Below are 24,500 nucleotides of genomic sequence, written 5' to 3'. Positions count from 1 at the left end.
CTCAGCTTCCAGAGGTGGCGGCCTGGCATGGAGTTAGGAAATCAATCAAAGCGTTGCGGGTGGAAGGCGAGGGAGTGGTGTCATTTGGCTCCTTGAGTCTTCAGCCTTCCTTCCTGGGCTCTGACATGAGCTTCACCCTTAGATCCAGTTCTCCTTAGCTGGCTGTCAGATGCCCCCTGAGTGACTCTGACAAAGGACGGCTCACTGTGTCACTTCTCTCTTCCTCTCCTGCCCCCACAAGGCCGTGTTGCCCACTTGCAGGCTGTGATCTAGGGACCGGGGCTCACGCCGTCCCACAGGCTCTGGGCTGAGGAGAAACTCCTTTTTTCTTTAACATTGTCAGCAGAGATCTTTCCTCTTCATTAGTCTTTTTAAACAACCAGGTTTTGGTTTTGTCACTTCTGTCTGTATCTCTTTTCTGTTTCGGTAAGTTCTGTTCTTTATTACTTCCTTTCACTTTTATGAGTTTAATTTCTGTTCATTTCTAAGCCTTTGACATGGAACCCGAATATGAGGATTTTAAAACCATTTTCCTCTATTCATGGCTTTTGCTGCTTTGCAGAAAATTTAATGTGTGCTATTACCCAGTTGCCCTTTGGCATATAGGTAATTTATAAGTGTTTTTTTGGTTGTTGTTGTTTTCTTGTTTTGTTTTCGAGACAAGGTCTTGCTCTGTCACTCAGGCTGGAGTGCGGTGGTGTGATCTCAGCTCACTGCAGCCTCCGCCTTCCAGGCTCAGGCAATCCTCCCACCTCAGCCACCTGAGTAGCTGTGACCACAGTTCCACCACGCCCGGCTAATTTTTTGTATTCTTGGTAGAGACAGGGTTTCACCTTGTTGCCCAGGCTGGCCTTCAACTCCTGAGCTCAAGTGATCCGCCCCCCTCAGCCTGCCAAAGTGTTGGGGGTTACAGGCGTGAGCCACTGTGCCTGGCCAAGTGTATTTTAAGGTTTTCCTAGTTCTTTTTTGTTATTGATTTTTAGTTTAGTTGCATTATATTCAAAAAATGGGGTGATATGCTGTCAAAGTCAAGAATCAGTACCTTTATTAAAGTCTACTTTGTCTGACATTAATATTGCTATGCCAACTTTCCTTTGGTTGTTATATGCAAGGTACATATTTTTCCAAATGTTTTATTTTCATACTTCGCATAGCTGTATGTTTTAGATATTTCCTTGTGAATAGCACGTGTTTGGGAATTTTTTTAGTTTACATTCTTCTGTGCATTCTGGCCGTCTTTGCTTCGGAGTAGAGCCTTCAGTTTGTTTACATAGAACGTGATGGCCTAGAATGTCGGTGTGCCCGTCTGCCATTTCACTGTGCCTTTACTTCTTTGTCCTGTCTCTTCTGTGGCCTTGTTTTGCATACTATATTATTTGTCAATATTCGTTTCCATATATCCACACGTGTAAACCCTTTTCATTGTTCTTTCTACGGGTGTTCATTTTCATCTTCCCTCTGAGATCAGTTGTGAGAACGTTTTCTGGTGTCAGATGATCAGTTTTTGTTGGAAAATGACTCTTTGAAAATGCCCGTGCTGGTTAGAGGATTCTAGTTGGACAGTGACCATCTTCTAGTACTTTTAAGCAGTCCTTCTGCACCGTGAAAGATATTATTGTTTTCTGGTTTACGTGTTTCCGTTGAGAAATCACCAATCATCCTCACCGCTCTTCTTTGTAGGTGATCCCCCTTCCCCCTCCACAGCCGTGTTTGTTTTCAGCAATTTTACCTACTGTCTTTTAGCCATTTGGGGTAGTTCTTGGCCGGGGTCCTTTCAGACGTGCTTTTGACCCGTTCAGTGTCTCCTTTCCTGTGTCTGCCTGCACATTCTGTCTCGGTGCCTTCTGTTTCTCCAACTTCCTGCCCTTGACTTTGGAGATCATCCTGGAAATTTCCTTCTGGCCCACCTTCCTACTCACGAATTCACTGTAACTGTGTCTAATCTGTTAGATGATGGAGTCCTTAATTTCACTTTTTGCATTTTTCAGCTCTAGAAATTCTCTTTTCAAGTTTCCAATTCATCTTCTTAAACATAGAAATCATCATTTCTTTAAAATATATATCTAAAACTGCCACAGGATCTTAAATTGCATTCGCCTCTTTTATCGTCACTAGAACACTATTGCGATTCCTCCTTCGAAGCTATTGTTTATGGGTCATGGTATACAGCAAATAAGTAACAAAGTCTCTTTCTCTTTAATTCTATTATCTGGAGCACCTGAGGGTCTTTTTTCTATTGTTCGTTGTTTCTGTTGGTTTTTTTCTTGTTGGGTTGTCTTTTCCTCTACCTGATATGTGAATGTGTGAGTGTGTGTGTTGGAGATATTATTTGCAAAATCTGTTGAGACTATTTGAGGCCTAGGATGATGACATCTTCCTCCTTAGTTGACTGAAGTTTGTTTCTGCCTGGTGCTCGGGGCGCCTAGCAATGAGTCATCACTTCAGTTCAGTTTCAAGGATTGCAGAGTCATTAGAAGCAGAGCTGCAGTTGCTGAGGGTCCATTTATTGTGGAGTCTCTTCTTTCCCTAGGAGGTGCTTCCAGATCCCAACCCACATTTCCCTCCATCTCTCCTGCCCTTCAGTCCCTGGAGTTCTACTCCTAAACCTAGTATCTGCAAGAGGTGGTGTCAAAAGTACTAAAGATTCTTAGATGGCTGTGGGCTCTGCAAATACCAACAGGGGAAAATCAGCCCCAAGTGCCATCCTCACCCCCTTGCCTTTGTCTGGTCCTATAGTTCTTCACTGTTTTTTTATCTTAGTAATGTCATCAAGAAGATGTGTTTATATTTGTCCAGATTTTGTGATTTTTCTCTCTGCTACGATTGGACCACATGGACTATTTCACCTTTTTTCTTCTTTTTGCACTTGTGTTTTTTGAAGCAGTCATGTTTATTAAATATCGATATTCAGAGATTTTTGTCAAAACCAAAATTCTTCTATAAGCTGATTAACAGTATATATAAAAGATTAGGCAATCTGAAATGAAATTAATAACTAAGTTAATTATTAAAGGGGTTATATGAGTGCTTATTCTGTTATTTACCCAGAGTTATTTGTCTACATGGATATTTTGGAGTTTTAACAGCAAGTTTATGTGAGAGTAGGTGCTTCTGTTGAGGGACATCTGAAAATACCCAGGTTCTTCTCTCTTCGTAGGCTCTCCCACGCGGATTCTTGGTCTAGTGGATCCAATTGGCAGTATATCTGCAGTCCACACAAATGGAATGGTAAAATTAGTATTATTAGCATGTTGAGGTCAAACTGTTTCCAGGTACTCTTGCTTGGGTAGAGATTTGGAAGTTGACTACATTTGAAATCTGAAGAGTGACAGGTCAGTGTTTCTCCACATTATCTGTTTTCCCATAGGCAGCTTGATTTATTCATCCAGTCATCCCCCCATCCAGTCTCTACTGCTGCTGAACTAGTCATTGCTTCAGGGTCGTGGACACAGAACCCGACAAGGTTCTGCCCCTCTTTGGACCTCTCCATCTGGTGGCAGACACAGAACAGTATCAGTGGAGCGATCTGAGGAAGCCAGTGTTGGCAGGGAGCCTTCTAGATGGCCAACATCTTCTATGAAAGGAGGAGGATGCGGCTGGGCTGAGGTCCTGGCCTTCTGGGAGGGGCTGGAACCCGCCTTGGCGCTGGGTCTGTGCTCTGGGTGGCAGCCTGGCCCCAACCAGCCAGTCCATCCCCACATGTGTTGTTCTGAGTCTCTTTCTCCTGCAACGAAATTCATAGAAAAAGCAATCCTAATTTTCTCCTTAGTCAAAACTATTAAAAAAGAAAAATCCCACAAATAAAGCCAAACCTCAGCAGAAGTAAATTCGGGAATTCATTCTTGGATTTGTTTCTCTCCTGCCTTAAAAGAGAAAGAAGCCTTCTAGTAGGAGCCCCACTGAACTTGTTTGCTTTCTGTTTTCTTCAGTGAACTGCTTTCTGTGGCTCTGCCTCTCTGAGAATCTGTTTCAAACTCTGAAACGCAGCTGGAACACACTTGAGATGTTCCACACAGACTACAAAGTGATGGCATGGACTGTGCAGAACAGATGCTGTTTGCATTAAAATAAAAGACAAACATAATATTTGCATTAATCGAGAACCTTTGCAGGAGTATTTGCATAGAGTGGTTTATCCTTTTCCAAGAGCTGGTTACTCCTAACTACTCTCTGAGTGTAGAAAGGATAAGCAATCTTTTGCTGATTATTTCTCACAAAGAGTTGCTTTTGCCCAAGTGTGTAGCTGTTTCCAAAGACGGGCTCTCCGCCATGCAAATGTGATGTTGAGTGCAGCACAGGAAGAATAGCCCATGTGCATGGCAGTGATTGCTGTCAGTCATGCTCTTGGGAGCTTTTTGTGTTTCAGAGTAGGATTGCTGAGCTCGTACCCTGCTTTTAGTGGTACTGAACTTTGTTTCAGCAGAGTTGTGCAGAGTTACTCACACTAGGCCATATTTCAGTGGCCTCCTCTTCCTCCTTATAATGAGAAGAAGCCAAGGCCATGGCAAGTTGGTGTGTCGAGTGCTTTGGTGCCTGTGGGTACAATTTCAGGAACTCAATTCTTATTTCGTTAATGAAGGCTGTGTAAGAATAAAGACAAAGGAATCAGAGAAGAGAAAAAATGACGGTCTCTCAAAGAGAAGTAGAGCCCAGAAATGCATGTCATAAACCCTGCGTAATTGGCTCTGAGTTTCCTAGCTGTCAGAGTGAAAAAGGAAGCCCTTTAATTTTAAGGTTTATGTTGTTCTTAAGAGGAAACCAACCAGGTGTGTTTTAAACAGTGACTTTGAAGCGCGCGCGCGCACACACACACACACACACAGAGTGAGAAAACAAGATTACACATAGTCTTGGTATCTAAGTGAAACTTTGCATTAATTGAATATTCAGTAGCTATTAATGTGTACTTACATGATTTACTAGTGTTTTTGGTGCCTTACCATTGCTTTTGTCATCTTAGTCTTTCACTTGGGATATGATTTTCTTCTTTCTGAAATAATCCCTTGTTAGTTTAGCAATGGTTTCTGAATGGTAAGTACTCACGTTTTGTTTATCTGAAAATGTTTTTGTTTTCCCTTTTACTCGAATGATAGTTTAGATGGGTGTAGAATTGCAGGTTGCTGTATCTTTCAGCGGTTTGAAGACATTTCATTATCTTTTGGCTATTTTTGTTGCTGTTGAAACATTAACTCTCAATCCACTGTTCTTAGATCATCTAACTTCCCTACCTTGGTGCTTGTAAGATCTTTTTCCATGTTTAGTGTTTGAATGTTTTATTGCACTGTGTCTAGATGTCGGTTCACACTTATTTATCCTAAATGCTTTTTAAATCTAAGGACTCTTACGTCTGAATTCTGGAATATTCTCATTTATTATCTGTTTTAGTACTGCATTTGTACGTTTCTTCCATTCTTTAGGAACTCATACTAGGTCTGTGTTGGACCATCTTATTCTTTTGTCCCTGCCTCCCTCCTTTATCTATTCCTCTCTTTGTGCTGCATTCTGGTGAGTTATCTAGATCTAGTTTTATCTTTATATCTAATTTGCTATTTTTTCTTTAGATCTAATCTGTTCTTCTCAATTATAGAAAATTCATTTTATTCTTTTTAAAAACTTCTCATCTCCCATTTCCAGGTTTTTTTCCTTCATCAGTTTCTTTTCTTCATTTGACTTTTTTTTTTTTTTTTTTTGGTGCAGCTTGTTGTCTTTTCTGCATTGTTTTAATATTTGTGGACATTTTGGAGTCATTTGTCGGTTTTGTTGTTCTTGCTGATTCCGACATGGTGGGTTGTCTCCATCTATCATTCCTGATGTTCAGTTTGCACGGTGAACTCTTCAGCAGGGCACTTGCCTCCCTCCCTCCCTCGCATCCTCCTTTGTGTGTTTTGTGTGCTGTGGATTGTGGGGGTAGCCCTAAGGAGCTACTTTTCTTTGTCTTCCTGGGGCGACAGGGTTTCCCAGGTTCTAGACTAGTTTTGCCCTTATTTCTAGACTTGAGATTCCAGAACTACTCAAAGAATATGAATCTGGAGGCCACATCCACAGGGACCCAGGTTTAGGGTTTTAGATTCTCACCAACGCCTCTTCCCAGCAACCCTCTATTGCTTCCCTGGCCTGGTGGGTGGAGTTTTCCAGTTCTCTTTTCGTAGACCAGATGGACGTCCAAGAGTTCTGTCCGGACACAGGTCTCATTTCCAGTTCTGTGTCCAAGCCAGGCTCACGGCCACCTCTCCTGCCCACCCGGAGATGCAGCCCCCCACCGGATCCCTGGTGCCTGTCTCCAGTTCTCATGACTCTTGGGCCCCAGGAACAGGCAGCTGGGCCTTAGTGCACCGGCTCGGAGCGCCTTTTGCTTTCTTTCCTTTCTGGTAATTGGGGTCTTCTGTTGAGCTCAACTCTGCCTATAATATTAGGGCGAGATTTTATTCTATCTTCATAACTGTGTCTCTGCTCTTACAGTGGAAAGTGAGGGATCCTCATCGAGTCAGTGCAGTAAGGTTTGGGAACCTAAAGCTCTGGTTAACGTGCTGTGTTCTGTAGCTCTGTGTTGTGGACATGAGGAGGCTCTGTGTTTTTCGAAGTGTAAAACTGGCTTTTACTACAGGCGCGTGTTAATTCAGAGTGTCAAAGCAAGGCGTGCACATTCAGCCACCGCTGTTCTCCAGTTCCTCTTTTCGTGTAATTGAGTTAAAAGGCGTGCCCTTCTTTCTAGTTGTCTGAATATTAAACATGACATCAGTCATAATAGCATCCAGGGGTGTTCATTTTAATTCAAGATTGCCTTCATGCCCAAGTGTGGGACTTTATGGGTATAAAACCAAAGCAATTTGCTTTAGATTAAGAAAGCTGCATCTTTGTTTTGTTTTGATATAATTTCTATGTTTTCTTTGCCATATAATTCTGATTTTTACCACTCTAACGTAGTGGTACAAGATTTATCATCTGAGTTGCACGTTGAGTGATAGGAAGTGAATTTGTTTCCAGGACTCTAATATCTCAGGAGAAGATGAAAATATGTCGTGAACTTAATGCCGCGTATGAAGTGTGATGGGAATGTGTGTTGTGCCTCTGCTCTGCCGGGCACACTGCCAGCTGCACAGGAAGCTTGCTTGGAAGCGTGCGGTGCGGGCGGCCGCGGCCAGCGGGCTCTCCACGGCAAAACCGGCGGCCGGCAGAGCGCAGGCGGTGTGTTCCTGGCGGAGAACAGTCTGGGTCCTAAGGGTGTGCGTGTCCGGGAGGGAGGAGAGGAATGATCGGATTTCTACTTCTTCAAAATTCAAAAATAACTTTATTAAACAGAAGATAAGAGATTATATTTTAAAATTTTGGATAGCTCTGTTCTTAGAACTACGACGCATTTGAAAACTTGGAAAATTGTTTAAGAAAACATTTTAACCTACTGACTGGTAAGTCGACTGCCCTCTGGTTTGGCACAGTGTTGTCTTTTGGCGGAGAAGCAAGGGGAGGAGGTGGCGGGCACAGACCCATCTTCCCATCCTCAAGCAGGAACTTCTGTGGGACATGAGAGCTCTTGGAGGCAACGGCTTCCTTTTTGTCCTGCTCTTTCCCTTGTGCCTTTTGATTTTTCTCTTTAACTTTCTGCTAAAACCTGAGAAATGCTCTTGGCCAACCTGCTGATGGAGGGGAAAGTCAGAGGACTTGCTCCCACAATGTGGGCTATGTTCGTGGTGACGTGGGCTGTGTCCGTGGCAGGGTGGGCCCTGTCCGTGGCAGGGTGGGCCGTGTCTGTGGCATAGGCTATGTCTGTGGCACTGCGGCTTGTGGGTGCATTTATGGGTGCCTAGTCCAGTCCTCTCAGTCCTGTCACCCATTTGATGGCTGTAGACAGTGAGGCCCACACTGGTCGGCTGGCTCATGTGGCGCCACAGGCTCCGGGGAGTGGATCCCGGCTGTGATGCCAGGCAATCCTGCTCCCACACTCCTGGCCAGAATCCTGGAGCCACCATGACAAACGTCATGTGGAAACCACAAGCTGGAAAGTCTGGAAGGGGCAGAAATCCACATCCTGTCGGTGACATTAGCACAGTGAACATCCAACAGCAAGTTGCTTCTCCTGGTGGTAGCTCTATTTTTAGAAGATTAAAATAGAAGGCAATACAAAGAAATCACTGTATATTTAGAAACTGAAGTTTCTGTTGTGTGAAAGGGAATGATGATAAGATTAAGTCAGTCTTGGTATAGGGGAAGTTGTGATGTGCAGAGTGTGTTCATACTGGGCATAACAGAAATGTAATAGTGATTTCTGCAGATGGTACACCTGCTTCTTCGAGGATCCAGAAAAGCTGGTTTTGTTGGAGGGAGGGGTGTGCTGGAGTACTATTGAATTAAATAACAATGATGTGATTATCTTGAATGTACATTTATACCGTTCAGTAATGAGCCTTGCGCAGTGGGAGAGCATGTCCTAGAATACACCGAAGTCGATTGCAGCACCTCAAGCAGGAGCTGGGACTGCAGGCACTGTGTGGTCACAGCCGGGGTCAGTGCCTGGAGAATGGAAATCTTTTTATTTTTATTTTTTATTTTTGTTTTTATTTTTTATTTTTATTTTTGGAGGCAGTTCTTGCTCTGTCACCCAGGCTGTAGTGCAGTGGTGTGATCTTGCTCAAGAGATCCTCGTTCCTCAGCCTCCCGAATAGCTGGGGGGCTACAGTCACGCCACCATACCCGGCTGATTTTCTTGTATTGTTGGTAGGGACGGGGTCTCATTACGTTACTGAGGCTGGTCTTGAATCCTGACCTCAAGCAATATTCCCGCCTCATTCTTCCCAAAGTGTTGGGATTACAGGCGTGAGCCACTGCACCCGGCTGGGAATGGAATCTTTACCCATATCACCTGCAACGCTAGTGCTGTGGCATTTGTGTGTCTCCCCCACCTTCACTTTTCAGAAATAAAATTGTGTTTGAAAACATTTAGGAAATAGATATTAAAATAAAACGACGTGCTGTATATTATTAGGTAGTACCAAAATTAAGGAGAATAAAACTTCTTGAAATCTTTTAAAATTGAGGACATGGAAACCACTCATGTGGAAAGGCCCTTTCCACCCCACGTCATTGTCTAAGGGAGCTGACGGCGCCCACAGGGCCGGGTGCCAGCTGACGAGTCTCTTTCCAGATGTGCTGGCTGCACCTGTAAGTTGATGCAGGTCTCGAGGTGAACTAGGTGCGTGGCGGGGGCATGTGAACACACGTGGGCAGGTTCTCCGTGTCTGCAGAGGGGAGGATCCCACCGAGGGTGAGGGAAACCCGCCCCAAGTCCCATCTCCAGCAGCTCTTCTGCTGGGGAGGTCCATGAGCCAGTCCACTGTCGTCCCCCTTTGCTGTGGCCTCTGGCAGTGGGCTTCTGCTGGGACACGGCCGTCCATAGTCAGGCCACTGAAAATCATCCTTTCTGTTCAGGTCCTAGGGAGGCAGTGCCTCTTCTGGCCCCTTCTCCTTGGAGAGGCCAAGACGTTCCTCTAAAGGAGGCCCGATGTCTGTCTCACCACTGCCAGTGCACACTGAACCCATAGCAGCCTCTGGATGCTTCCAGAGAGTGGCCTGCAGTATGAGCCAGTGCTTGATTTTTTGTACCCGCTATGTCTGCTCCAAGACGAGCTGCTGGAGGCTCGAGCCAGTGGCAGCCGCAGTGGCAGGAAGCATGTGGAGTCGACTGCCTAGAGCTGGGCCATGCGGGGCCCCGGACTATCCGAGTCTCACGTCACATTTTCCCAGCCTGCAATTCCTTGTTCTTCCCCGCTGGTTCTGGCGAGGTGGCCCCGGGTCTCTGGGGAGCCACCTGCAGGGTTGGAGACCGGGTACTGAAGACACAATGATATTATCACCTGGACCGCTCCTCTCGGACCCCTGGGGGCCGACTCTGTGTCTTCATCACCTGGGTTCTCAGCACCTAACGTGATGTCTGGACCACACCTGTCTCCTAGTGCTTGTCAGAGACATGGAATAAAAGCAGGTGCTTTATTGAACCAGAGGACATCCGTGCATCATCAGAGGAGACACGGAGCGGGGTGTTCCCTGCACTTCCGACGGGAGAGGCTGCGGTGGCCGTCACGGAAGATGCTCCACTGGGCAGCAGTGCACGGCCTCCTTCCAGAGGCAGGAGGCCCCGAAGCAGAGCGTCCCCGTGGATGATGCGCCGCAGCAGGAAGGAGCACAGCTGTCGCAGGGTGAGAGACGGCGGAACCAGTGTGGAGCAGCCAGCTGACACGTTAAATGCGTCTTCACTGCTTGTGTATGTTTTGTGCACATTCTTCCCTGACACAAGAGTTTTGAGTGCAGTGTGTGTCACTTAATATTCAGCTCCTTATTTTTTTTTCTTTAGTAGCTCAGCTAAAGGAATGAATAAATATTTGAGAAGACTAGAGCCCCTCCCAGGATGGGGTGGTGTTTGGATAGTGAGATTTCAGGTAGAGTAAAGGATGCTGCTGAAATACGTGTTGTCGAATATGGAGAACTTGAATTTTGAACCATCGACACAAAATCTGGACATTTTGGATTTTTTTTTTTTCCTGAGAAAGTCACAAAGTAATGACTCAAAGGGGGTTTAGATGTACTGTTTGCTCTTCAAAACGGTGAGTGGCTCTCTTAAAATCAGCAGGTTCCATCAAATCTACATTTTGGATTTCCAGCTCGCTTCTCCCCACGCCAGCCTGTCTGTCTTTCCCACCTGGGTGAGTGCGGCACACCCATGCCGAGTCCATCGCAGAGTCCTGATGGATCCCATTCCCCATCTCTCCCAGCTCCCCCTCCGCCTCCCCGGCCTTCCGCAGCCCCTCCCCGCCCTGGGTGACGCTCTGCAGGGTGGCTGGAGTCGGAATGGAAGGTCCTCACTGAAGCCTTCGGACCTGAGGCCGTGTCTCCTCTGCCTGCCCCATGGGAACCCCCCAGGCTTGTTCCCCTCCCAGGCCTTGCCCTTGCTCTTTGCTCCACCTCATGTGCACATCCTTGGGATCGTTGACCCCACACGTCCTTCAGGTGTCTTCTCAAACGCCACCACCTCACGGGGCCCTCTTTTCCAGCACGTGATCCCACACGGTCTGTTGATTTACGTGTCATCCCCTCTTCTCTAGTGGAAGCCTGGGGTGCAGGGACTTACAACGCTGTGTCCCCAAAATTGTGACGGCCACTTAATAGCTAGTTCAGGAAAACTTGAATGAATGAGCCAGTGATGGGACGTTGACCTTGAGGCTTGAATGAGTCCGTGTGGAGAGGCAGAACAGCAGAGTGGGAGTCAGTCTGCTTTTGAAAGTTGGTCCCAACCTTGATCAGGATGGCCTTTATTATCTCCCTGGCTTCTTTAAAATGCGGACCATAATGGTATCTGTGCCAGTTATTTCCCTGGTGAGAACCATGAGTACCACTTCTGTGAATGAAACCCGGAGACAAGTGCCTGACCATCCTCAGCTCCCACAAGGAGTTATTTAGCTGTTATTGTTTCTCATTTAGAATGTAAGCAGGATGTTATGTTTAGTTCTAGCAAGATACAGCAAGAACAGTAGTTTAGAAAATGAAATACATTTTCAGTGAATTGAGGCAAAGATTGTCCTAAAAAAGTGCTAGAGGTGGCCAGGCGCAGTGGCTCACTCCTGTAATCCCAGCACTTTGGGAGGCCGAGGAGGGCGGATCACGAGGTCAGGAGATTGAGACCATCCTGGCTAACACGGTAAAACCCCGTCTCTGCTGAAAATACAGAAAAATTAGCCAGGCGTGGTGGCGGGTGCCTGTAGTCCCAGCTACTCGGGAGGCTGAGGCAGGAGAACTGCTTGAACCCGGGAGGTGGAGGTTGCAGTGAGCCGAGATCGCACCACTGCACCCCAGCCTGGGCGAAAGAACAAGAATTCCGTCTTAAAAAAAAAAAGTGCTAGAGGAGTAAGTCTTTCAACCCAAGGGGCCTGCTGGCTGAAGAGCCCTTGGAACAGACTTTTGCTGGGTGAGGCCACCGGCCTGTCACTTGGGCAGCTGCTGGTGGGGTCAGCCTGACTTGCACAGAACATCACCGAGTCTTGTGGGCACTGGGGGAGCCCCAGCCTCACTCTCTCCCCATCTCACTGGTCACTGACCACAGATTGGTCACTTCCGAAATGCTGCTTTAAAGTTGGCGTCACAGGATCCATTTTCTGCACAGAGAATGAGCAGTGCTTGCAAGTCTGGTTTGGTGGAGAGGAGGAGAGTGTGTGGTCCACGCCCTCCGTTTTCCGCCTCGCTCCAGGGACGGATCCCTGCTTTGATGCTCCCAGCCGCGCAGTTAATGTGCCTGCCTAGACTTTCCGCAAATGGCCACTTTGGGTTTATTGTTCTGAATTAGTGACTCATTTTTCGTGAGCTACTTATTAACATGCACCTATTTTCCAGCTTCCTGCCACCTAACCACAAGCACCTTTAGTGAGTTTGTGATGTTCAGCAGTGTGGAAAATATTCTGGGAGAATGGTTCATCTGTAAGTGGTTTTTGTTGCTGGGTCACGTTTGGTGAGCAGCTTGTTCGGCTCAGATGCCATGGCGTGGAGGGCCCAGGCCCTGGCTGCGGCACTGAAGCGAAGGTGAAGCAGGAGGAGCAAAGGGAGTCTCTCGCCCCGCACACACTGTGTGCCTCCTTCTTTATCTGCGTTTATTAGGGAGTCTCTCGTCCCGCACATACTGTGTGCCTCCTTCTTTATCTGTATTCATTTATTCACTCCTCATGTCAGCCTTGTCTCCACTTGACAGGGGAGATATTCCACCCCAAACCCTGCAGGACCGCCTTCCACACGGGGTCTACATCCAGGTGGAGGGTACATTCAGGAATTGTATGATATTTGTTAGACTTCTTGGGAGTGAAGAGGTGTTAGTTTAGAAAGTAGGATGCCTGCGGGGAAACAGAAGCAGTGGGTACAGCATGAAAAAGTGGGCATTTCGGTTTGCCCGGCCGTGCGAGTGGCCCAGCCGCGAGGGAGCACGGTTATCCACGAGCAGACCGCAGAGCTAGTCTCCAGCCATTGCCGATAGCTGCATCACCTTTCATCATTAGCTTAATTGAAGGGAACCTATCCAGAAAACCATCCTACATTAGCCGTGGAGATGCCGTTTGTGTGTTTTGCAGTGTTCCTATTTAACGTCTGTTGTGTGTGGCTCCTCCCACTGGCTGTGGATCACCTAGCAGATGCCAGGTGGCTCTGGGGAACCTGCACAGGGCGCATGCCAGGTGATCCTCCTTGCAGGCTCCCAGTGCTGTACAGAGCAGCTGTGCAGTGACTCGCCCACGTGTGCCCTCACCACTGGGCAGTGGGTATCCTCTCAGGAGCAGAGACGGTGCTTTGGCAAGGACATTTTCTCCTGATTTGCTAAATCGCTTATGAACACTCGAGCTGGCCAGTGCCACTTTTTAGGTAGGGACAGCTGAGAGCTGTCTCTCCGTGTTGTCTTACTTAGGGAGGAAGCAGCATGGCCACGCCAGGCCCTGCAGAACTGTCTGGGAGAGACCCTGAGACACTCCCTCCAGGAAACGCTGTTCTCCGGCCCGTATAGCACAGAGCAGGGCCTTGCGGAGCAGCAGCAGAAGCTTGTTTTCACTCCTCCCGGCGCCGTGGCCATCACCCGCTCAGCCAGTGCCTGGCCGGACCCCGCCCACACACCTGGCTCTGTACTCGGTGCCAGGACCTGCGGGGACAGGATAGCCCCATTCAGCCCCCGGGCAGCCCCTTTTCCACACTGATTTCTGACACCGCTCCTTGCGCCCTGTAGCCCGTGACGCCCCCGTACTTCTCCGGCTGCCACGCCTCCTGGGTACGTGGATCGTATCTCAAACAGCGGCGGGTGGCAAGGCGGCGTTTTTCCACTGCCACATTTTCCCTGGGAAAATCCCCGAGTAACCTGCTGTTCCCTTTTCTCCGTGGCTCACTCCTGCCCGCGTTCGCCTCCCCACCAGGCTCCGTCTGCCTGCTGAGTCTGCGTGTCCAGCGGGCTCAGTTTGCACCTTTTGTCCCCATCACCCGACTAAGCTGCAGGTGTTAGCAAGCCTTGCCTGGCACGTGAGAGCAGCTGGGTGCCCCCTGCAGTTTCCTCTGGCCCGTATCTGGGCATGTGCTGGCACCAGGCAGACCCCGTAGTGGGACTGGATGCAGGCAGCCGGTGTGGGTCCCGTGCTGGCACCAGGCAGACCCCATAGCGGGGCTGGACGCAGGCAGCCAGTGTGGGTCCCTGGTTCTGCTGGGCTGGGGCCAGGCCTCTGCGTTGCCCACTCTCACGTTCCCAGGCGCTCAGGGCCTGCTCGCTGAGCTGTGAACCAGACGTGTGTGCCTGCTTGAACTCAGGGACTGGGGATGAACTGAAGACTATCGGAATATTGATGAAGGAACAGGTTAGGTAGATCACCTAGCAGATGCTCAGCGAAGACCAACCATGTTGAATAGAAGGTGGGGACAGGCTTGTCTTTATTCCTGGCATCTCTTGAAAAATTGTTACGAAAAGTTTCAAACACATATGAAAGGAAAGAGACCAGTGCATAGAGTGAATGCCCACAGCCACCTCCCCCTAGGAAGTCCATCATGACCCCTTCATCTACCACACTGTTAATTTCTGGAGAATTTAAAACTGATCTCAGAGGCCATAGCACCATCCCTTATATACTTGAATGTGTATTTCTAACAGATCCAACCCCATTATCACACTCAACAGAATGAATCATGATTCCTAAATATCATCTTATACCCAAGCGATGTTTAATTTTTATTGGTCGTCTTAAAAACTGTCTTTTTACAGCCAGTTGCTCAAATCCAGACCAAAACATCGGGACTGGTGGGCATATCTGAAATCTTCCCCCACCCCCTGTCCGCCTCACTGAGTCCTTTGTCCTGGGATTTTCTGTTTCAAGACTTGACTGATCATAGCCAATCCAGGGTCCTTTAGCAGGTTCTGCCAAACCCACATTTCCTGTAAGCCGGCAGCTACAGCTAGTTTTGATTCTTAGTGGAGAGACAACAAGAATACTTCTTAGGTTATCCTTGACATTTTAAAAGACTGCCTGATTACCCTGAAGGAAAAATACTGCTTAAGGAAAGAATCTTTTTCCATTTTCATTTTCTCTAATAAATATGCATAAACTATGTTGGACATGCCTGAGGAATTCACAACACTTACTCATTAAAGTTTAATTTCTATTAATGGGCAGATGCAAGCACTGTTACGGAACTTTGGTAATTTTCAGTAATCTGCGCAGTGGGGAAAAGCAGAATCTAGTGGCCTGGGATGCTCGAGGCTATGAGCAGGGCTCCCAGGGAAGGCTGGTTGGGCGGGCACGAGTTTATGGAGCACCAAGCCTATGCCTAGTATCCGCCAGGTCCAGGGGTAGTGCCAGGGTGTGGGCCACACAGTGGAGGGAAGATGGGCTGATGGCAGGGCTGGGGGCTGCTGGGGTCACTCAGCAAAGCAGGAGGCTGAGCCGGGAGGAGGCTAGCGCAGGTGCAGGTCCTGCTTGGGGTGGCAGATGGAGATCCCTCTGGGGGTTCAGGTCAGGGGAAGGACCTAGGGGGAATTTGAGTATTTGGCTGACCTTGTAGATCATTTTGTCTCCAAGCCATGACATTTCAGCCCACTGAACTCCCTTTTATAATTTAATTGAACAAAGGCATCAAAGTGCCAGTAAAATACTACCACTGGTCACACAGGTTAGAGGCCCGAGGGGATGGCATTATGGCCCCAAGCCCGGATAGATATCCACTTCATTCCACACTGACTGATATGCCGTGTGGAGAGGAGGTTTGTATGTGAGTGTGCACCGCACCACGCCCTCCGGGAGGTGCGGGTCTTGGTGGGCCACGTGAGCCGACGAGCGGGGCTTTCTCACAGACACCTACCAGTTCGGTGCAGGCCAGGAGGCTGTTTTCCTCATGGCCAATCCTCCCAGCAGAAGGAGTTTTCCGTCCCTCTTTATTCAGGCAAAAGACAAGTCCTTTTGCCCCAGACACGAGAACCAAGTGGTTTCTTTTGTCTTTGCTTTAAGGCTAAGCTCTTTCCTTAAACCATGGAAACTCTGCCGTTCCCCTTGAAGTTCGGTTTGAAGGTATCGGGGCTTCTCTGGTCTGACGTCAGCCCTTGCTAGGTGTTCACGCAGCTCAGTCCCTGGAGTCCCAGTGAGGCCCTGGGACAAACCCCAGTTGAGGCACATTCTGTAAAATACCCAAGCAGGATTGCTCAAAGCTGTCAAGGTCGTCAGAAACAAGGAAGGTCTGAGATACTGTCGCAGCCAAGAGAGGCAGGACCCTGGATGGGCGCTGGGACAGAGAAGGGATACCAGGGAAAAACATGAAATCTGAATCAAGTCCGGGCTTTTCCTTTAATGACACCTAAGCACAGCATCCTAATGGAAGAGGTTAGTGATAGGGCATGGAGGGTGCAGAGTAAAGGGTAAGTCTCTACTAGCTTTAATTTTTCTATAAGCTCATAGCTGTTCTAAAACAAAACCTTTGTTTGAAAAATACGAAAGGATGGGGAGATTGGCTCTAATGAAGACTGAGTCGTTACTGTTACCCAGTAGCCCTAAGCTTCCATTCCCCTGTGTCTGAAAAGCAGCTCTGTTAGCACAGTGAGGCGCGCACAGTGAGGCGTGACCTATACTACTCCTGGGTCACAGCGGTTTCGGTGTTTTCATCTATGTCGGCAACCCCCCACCAAACACACTTTAGAATGTCAATTTATCCAATTCTCCTTTTATGCTCATAACAAAATATTGAAGTGAGGTGCTAAGGCTGAAATGTAGGACTGAGGTCTCCGAGTCTTCAGAATCAAGCGTGGAAAAGAGTTGAGGTATACCTCAGGTCCCCACGTGTGTGGAGCTCTTGCTGCTTTCCTTTTCCCAAAAACTCCCTGGGCCTGACCACTCTAGTTTGTCACAGGAATGCAAAGTTAGTTTGACGTGAGAAAAAGAATTTCACCATGTTATCAGATGGATGGGGAAATTGTTTAATAAGCTGAATTGATGCAGAAAAGTTTAATACAGCTAAGCAAACATATATGATTTAAAAATATGTCTTGGCAATCTAGGAGTAGATGGGAACTTCCTTAATCTGATAGTTACCTGTTGGACACCTGCAGCAAGCAATACGCTTTCCAGTAAAACATTGGAAACATCCTTCCTAAGATCAGAAGCAGGACCAAGCTGTCTTTTTATCACCATGTCTCTTCAGTTACTATACTGTGGGACTGAGCCAGCAGAATAAAGAAGAAGAAAAGGCGTGAGGTCTGAAAGGTGGAATCAACTGTCGTTATTTATACGTGACATGACTCTGTATGTAGAAAATACACAATAACTACAGAAAAAATGATTGGAATGAACAGTCTATACAGAACCAATATGTAAAAATTAATTGTATTTCCATATGTGAGCAAGCAGAAATTGAAATGGAAACCAAATATTAAATACCTAGTAATAAATCTAAAGATGTTCAAGACTGCAACACTGACAATTCTGAAACATTTCTGAGAGAAATGAAATGAGGTAATAGCCCATGTTCATGGATGGGAAGATGCAATACTATAAAGATTATCTTCTCCCCAAATGATAGATGCAGTGCAATCCTAGGCACTGTTCATCTGCCTCCCTCCCTCCCTCCCTTTCCCCCTTCTTCTCTCTTCCTCTCTCTTTCTCTCCCTTTCCTTTCTTTCCCTTCCCTTTCCTTTCCTTTCCCTCCCCTCCCCTCCCCTCCTCTCCCCTCCCCTCCTCTCCTCTCCCCTCCCCTCCCCTGCCTTCTTTCTTGTCTTGTCTTGTCTTTCTTTCTTTCTGTGGAACTTGACAAGTTAATTTTAAAACTTATGTGGCAGAGTAAAGGGCCAGTTTTGCCCCAGATGATCTGAAAGAAAAAAGTAGGGTTTTTTGCCTTGCCAGTATTAAGAATTATTGTACAGTTATGGTGGTTAAGACAGTATGATTATTGGCAAAACTATAAACAAGTTGGCCAATAGGATTGAGATTTGGCTTATAAGGGAACTAATGTTGCCGATCCATGGTGAAGGATAAGATCTCTTAGTACCACTGAGGGGACATTTGGCTGTTCTCATAGGAAACCGTAACCCAAACCCCCGTCCCATAGCATATACAAACATCGGTGCTAGTAGATGAGAGACTTACATATAAAAGGGAACAGTGCAAAGTTTCAGGGTGAAAATATGTTAAAATATCTCTGCAGCCTCCAGGAAGAGAAGAGTTTCTTGAACCTGACATAAAAGCAGAAGCTTTGAACGATTGAGAAATAGGACCTTTGAGAAGATATCTGCAGCATTTAATTGACAGAGGACTAATGTTCAGAATTTGTAAAGAATTCCTCTGAATCAGTAAGAAAAAGACAACCCAACCGGGGGAAAAAATGGGTCAAAAAGACATGAATCCAAAATAACCAATGAAAAAGCCAATAAACATGTAAGAAGATGGTTAGTGCCATTGGTCATCTGGAAAAGGCAAGTGAAACCTTCAAGAGACACCCTTTCACCCCAACCTGGGCAGGACTAGGTGGTCCCAGGCAGTTCCCAAGCGTGAAACCACACTTCCTCCCCACTCCCTTCCCCTCCCAGTTCAGGAGCCTGTGCGTGGGGCTTTCACATACTGTCTTTATTGGCTCAAGCCACCTCCTGTCTTGTGTGGCAGTGTTGTGAGGAGGGCACTGGTCTTGGTGGGCACCTGTTTGCTCGAGGTCCAGCTTTAGACAAGCCGCTGGTTTGGTTGAGACGAACTGGGTTCCGGCTGGTGCCCACTCCATGATCCTGGGAAACTGCACAACCCTTGAGGCCATTTCCCCACGCGTGAAGTGGGGGGCCTGGGCCCTCCGGGTGAAAGTGAGGTTCCTTTGGCTCCGGAAGGCCAGGTTTCTGGTTAGACACACCTACCTGCCTGACGCGAGGCGGGTTCTGAAAAGCAAAAGCCCTGTCTGTCTGAGCCCTGCTCCTCCCATGGGCAGACCCCGAGTCTCAAACAATGCTCAGTTCGCGCTGGGTCCAGTCGGCGCGAACGGGACTCCTTGCAAGACTGATGTGGTCACTGCAGTCGACCGTGGGTGCGTGGAGTGCGCTGGGGCACATCACCTGCTGGTGAGGACACGGAGGTACCCACGCTCCTCAGCCTCCCTCTCAGTGTGCGTCTGGTCTGCAGCCCCAGCGCTGATTAAATGCCGTTTGAGGACACTCAGTACTGTCGTCCCCATCCAGCAGGGTTTCCAAAAATAGATTCTCAAGCGGAGACAGATTGAGGGAACCTGCTTGCCGCAGGTGTGTGATAAGGAAGTGGTACTTTGATTCCCATCTTAATTATTTTCCAGCTTGTCAATGTTAGGTTCTTAGCACCACTTTCTCCTTAGCCTGAGAAATTTCAGCCCAGAGGCAGATAAATATGGAAATTCCACCTCTCATCACTAATTTCATTTTAACTCACTCTGGAATATGACATCTGAAAAAACACAGCGTTAAGAATCTATTCTGTGCACATTCACGGATGCCGTCCCGGATGCCATCCCGCCTTCCAGCTGACCGTGTCCCGTAGCTTGTCTGTTTCACCCTGGTGACGGATGTCCTTTGCCTCATTGGCCGTGCTTTGTTTAGGTCCATTGCAAAGCTGTCTTTCCCAGGCATGGTGGCCCCTGCACCTTCAAAGTGCACTCTCACCGCCACTGCTCTGCCCCCAGGATCACGTTCCACCAGCCACCTCTGGCAAAACGTTTGCCTTTAGTGTTTGACTTCTTGATCATGGCTGCTGCCCTGAGCCCCCGCCTTTCATAATGAGGGACGCGGCATCTGTCATGCTGTCCAGGTGGATGACCAAGGACGGCTCAGGCCGGGATCTTGTCTAAAGAGATTGCGGCCGTTTTTCCAGCTGGCTGGGGCTCATGGGGCCTCCACATGTGGGGTTAGTGTCCGGCACTGAGAGCCATGTCTGTGCCGCCTCCTCCAAGGCCCCTGTGTGCTTGAGACACTCCTGCTGTTTTCTGATAGTTCCACATGGCTGCCTCTTTCCGTGAGAGGCAGTCGCTTCCTATTAACCCAGTGCCGCATCAGAACAGCTTTCCCTTGAAGCATTTCCATGTCATTCTACGAGGATGTGAACATGGCAGTGTTGGGGGTTTGAATTTACAGGTTGTTATGAGGCCAGCCAGGGGCACACAGTGAGAACAAGCGGCATCTCTGGTGGTGGAAGAAAAAGCCTGTCTGGTCTTTGTCCTCATTCCCGGCAGGGAGCTCTTAGGATCCCAGAGGTTCCTGAGTGTCAGGCGAGCCTTTCGTTATTCGGAGGAGCTTCTTATGGGCTTCTGGGTTTGTGCTAATGAAGTGACTTAGGGCAGGACCCCTGGGTAGCCTCAGAATGGGGCTGGTCATCAGGACCCAGAGACAAGAGGGGCAGAATGTTCAGCTACACCTGCGACCCCAGTGGTACTGAGACAGAGGCTCCTGCACACAGCACCCCTCCAGACCCTGCCTTCGTGTTGCTGTTTATTTGCATCTTTTACAATAAACCCGTCAACATGGTGAAGTGTTTTTCTGAGTTTTGTGAGCCCTTCTAGCAAATTCCAGAACCTGAGAGGGGCTTGTGGGAACTCCTGGTTTATAGCTGATCTTTAGGAGTCCAGGAGGCCCAGGACTTGCGTCTGAAATGGGGGCAGCCTTGTCGACCTGAGCCCCTAAGCTGTGGCGTGTGTGCTAGCTCTGGGCGGTTATTGTCAGAGTGGAACTGGATCATTGGACACCCAGTTGGTACCAGTTGGCTGGTGTCAGAAACCACCCCACCCGTCAGTGTACAGGACGGGACATGTGAAGTTCAAGGTCTGGTTTCCGCAGATGTTATCGAGCGGCATTCTCCTTGGTGTGCCAGCTGGTGCAAGCGCACGATCAATGTCTTCTTAAAGGATAGGTGGGACCCGGCCCAGCCCAGTGCCCAGAAATGTAGGTGAGCCAAGACCCACTAAGCTGCACCTTGATCTGATACACACGAGTGATGCTTGTGGATACAGGAACGCCACATGTCGTGACTTACAAGTCGAATCGGTTGCACTGAGATCTGATGTGTCTTCCTGCTTCAGCGTAGTAAAAGTAACTTGTAATTAGGCCTTATTTATGAACTTGGTGCTGGAGGGATTCGCCTTTTGGGCTCAGGGATAAGCGGTTCACTTCTAAACTCAAGAAGGAGCTTCATGTGAGCTGGGACTCTGGCCCCACCGCTGCTGCTCACCACTGGGGGCCTTCTTGGTTTCCAAACTTTCTGGTTCCAGGGCTTTTGCTGAGTGGGAAGCTAAGGGTGGGCATTGGGCTGACTACAGGGGAAGCGGTTCTGGGGACAGGCATTGGTTCCTAGGAACTGGTGCAGAGCCCTGACCAGGGTGGTCCACCCAAGCACCCTCCTGTTGACCCCTTCCCATTGGAAAACTACAGCTACATTGAGATCTTCAAAAGGGCCTTCTGCTATTTCTGAAAGTATTTATAGCGGGATTTGGGTTAAATACACACACATACACACATACATATACACACATACATATGTACAAGCACCTTTTTGAATTTATTTTTTTCTACAATGAGCATTTATTTATTTTTAGGAAAAAAAAGTCTTGAAAAGTACTTTCCACCACTATCTGGGGTCTCCTTCTGAGTTGCAGTGAAGGTTCTCGTGAGACATGGCATCATGTTTACAATTCAGCATCCAGGCCATCTCCCAGGCGGCCGTGTTCTTTGAGAAAGCCCTGGAATGTGTGAAGACTTGGAGCGACTGCTTAGGTCTGGTGGCTGCTTCTAAGGTGTAACTGTGACCTGCCGGTCTTTCTCTTGACCCAGGGAAGCAGAACTGTTTTGCCCCCAAATATGCCCAGTGTCTTACTTCTGTTTTGAAACCTTAAGAGTTGCTGAGACTTGGGAGGAGCTGCTGTTTGGTTGGAGAGGTACCCATGGTTTTTTGTTGTTGTCTTAAGTTTAATTTTTATTTCTGGCTCCCACGTTTGATCTCTGCATTACCCAAGAGCAGCCTCACCTGCTGAGCTCCTGCAGGTCCATGCTGGCCTCACACTTTCCCAACTCCACCTTAGGATGGGCTTCAGATCTCAAGATTGTGCCCTCCAATCTCTTGGCACCCTTGTTTCCGTTCTTGGATACTGAACATCTCCAAGGACACGCAGGGGTTGGCGATGCTAGGAATTATCTATTTTGGATAAAAAGTGGGTTTTTTTTTTTTTTTTTTGCAGTCATTTGACCTGATGTTAGTCGTTTTGTCCTGTTTTAAAACTTGTGTCTACAGAGTTCCATGGCTGCCCTGCGAAACTGGTGCTCTTCTCCTTCGCTTAGTAAGGAAAATGACCTCTGCGTGCATGTCTGTAATGATATGCACATGATTGCAGGGCATTTTACACCACTTGTCAGAAGCTAATTTTAAAAGAAAAGTGTGATTCCTGGAAATCTTGCCAGAGTTTTCTTTCCTTTCTGCTTGGGAGAATATAGAAAAATACCAGGCAGTCTAAATCCAGCCTGTGCCAGGTTTAGGTGGTGGGTGGGTTCCAGTCTCATCTTTGCAGTGAGTCTGAATAGATAGAAACAGCTCCTGAATACAGTTTAAACGTGGATTTAAAAGAAAGGACTCTGTACCTTGAGAACACCTGGTGAAGCGTTCTCCATGCCTGTTTGAGGCCGGAGTGGCCTCAGCTCGCCTCCTTCCCTGTCCGCACACCCGGTGGGTTTGGAGTGCTCCCTGTGCCGTGTTTCTGTGAGTGTCCAGACCATTTGTCACTATCTGGGAAGAAGAGCTGCTCTTCTCTTTTCATTATCTTAATGCTTGTGGTCTGCAGAAAAGCCGACTTCTGATCAGCACGAGTGGGTATAATGTGGTTGCTGAGCAGAAGTAAACCCAAATTGCTCAGCCAGGGGCTCTTAGGCCAGAAACGGGCGTTTGCCATATCTCAGTAGGAGGCTATTTTGATTATTCTACAAAGGATCTGTGATTTTCTTTGGCAAATACAAATCTATGACGACGCTGAAAGTATCCCCCTTTAAAAGTAGGAAGGACACATGCATTTCATTGTTTGGGGAGTTACTCCCTGCAGACTCCCAGCGTAAAGTATGTTGGCTGAAATGCACGCAGTTTCTGAAGCCAGTGCCTTCTCTCTTCTCCAGATGGACTTTCTGGCCGAGACCAGCCAGTGGAGCTGCTGAATCCTGCCCGCGTGAACCACATGCCCAGCACGGGTAAGTCTGCCCACCCCTGCCCTGTCCGGCTGGCCCTGCGCTGAACCAGAGGTGTTCAAAGGCTCTGCCTTACTGGAGGAGTGCGGAGAAGGCGACGGGGGAGGTGTGGGTTATCAGGCTCACTGAATTTGGGTGTTCTTCCTGATGGTAAACGAGGCCATCCTTTTTGGAAATGAAATGGCTCCATGACATATGAATGGTAGAGAAACGCTGATCTTTTGTGTTTTTTTGTTTTTTGTTTCCTCTCTGGTGCTAAAGGATGTGCTCTTCCCAAAGGCACCGACTGCTTGGTCTGGGTGTAAGCCCTGGCCCTGATCCCCGTGAGGACCTGTAGGAAAGTCCTCTGAGCTTGCAGTGGGCGGGGCTGGGTCCCACTGGCCATGCGACCATGGACAGACCACGCCTTGTCCATTGCCACCAGCTTTTGTTGGTTAAATGAGTCAGTGGCATCCTCTGTCTTCCAAGCACCTCTCAGCTCCTTAACAAAAAAAGTATCGGTAGTGATCAGAAATATTTCATTCCATAGGTAATATTTATTTATTTATGGATTTGTTTATTTGGAGATGGAGTCTCACTCTGTCGCCCAGGCTGGAGTGCAGTGGCGTAATCTCGGCTGACTGCAGCCTTCACCTCCCGGGTTCAAGCGATTCTCCTGCCTCAGTCTCCCAACTAGCTGGGATTACAGGCATGTGCCACCACACCTGGCTAATTTTGTATTTTTAGTAAAGATGGGGTTTCACCATGTTGGTGAGGCTGGTCTTGAACTCCTGACCTCAAGTGATCTGCCTGCCTCGGCCTCCCAAAGTGCTGGAGTTAACAGGTGTGAGCCACTGCGCCTGGCCTTGTAGGTAACATTTTAAAGTACTCCAAGTCTGTAGGCCATGGAAACAGACTTTTCCCGCTTTTCTTTGTCTGTAAGACCCCTGTTTCCATGTAGAATCCTCCAGGGTTTAAACTCCTTGTGAGGTCACCATTCTTCCCAGGCATGCGGCCTCTCCGAGAATAAAACCCGAACCTCCTGAAGGCGTGGGCCTGAGGGAACCAGCGTTCCGTTCCACATGCGTCCTGCAGGGCAGTGTGGCCGCGCCTTGCGGGGACTGCGTCCTAAGGCCTGGGTCTCTGGTCTTGGCTCAGCTGTGCCTTTCTTGACAGTCAGCCTTTGCTGCCACCTGTGCCCTCTGGTGCCCCAGTTAGACCCACTCATCACCCCTGAAAGGAAGTTGAAGCCAGCTTGGAGCCAGGCCGAACATTTCCAAGAAGACGTTTCTTTCTTTGCCTTGCAATTCTCCCAGGTCAGCCA

General features: G+C 48.1%; 1 protein-coding gene across 19 annotated transcripts in view; it reads left to right on the top strand.

Annotated features, from left to right (window-relative positions):
• The window catches only part of HDAC4 (histone deacetylase 4), a 298,215-nt gene that overhangs the window by 91,229 nt on the left and 182,486 nt on the right, over positions 1-24,500 (top strand). For all 19 annotated transcript variants that reach the window (XR_004176678.1, XM_031651658.1, XM_031651660.1 and 16 more), the window contains exon 2: positions 23,129-23,200. Coding sequence is in view for 18 of the 19 variants with exons in the window: in XM_031651658.1 (XP_031507518.1) it covers positions 23,129-23,200 (72 nt within the window). In the remaining variant the exon portion in view is untranslated. The remainder of the gene's footprint in view (positions 1-23,128; positions 23,201-24,500) is intronic.

The sequence above is a fragment of the Papio anubis genome, chromosome 10 (genome assembly GCF_008728515.1).
Source record: "Papio anubis isolate 15944 chromosome 10, Panubis1.0, whole genome shotgun sequence".
Lineage (NCBI taxonomy): Eukaryota > Metazoa > Chordata > Mammalia > Primates > Cercopithecidae > Papio > Papio anubis.
Note: the sequence above shows the minus strand (reverse complement) of the source record. Positions and strands in the feature narration are given on the sequence as shown.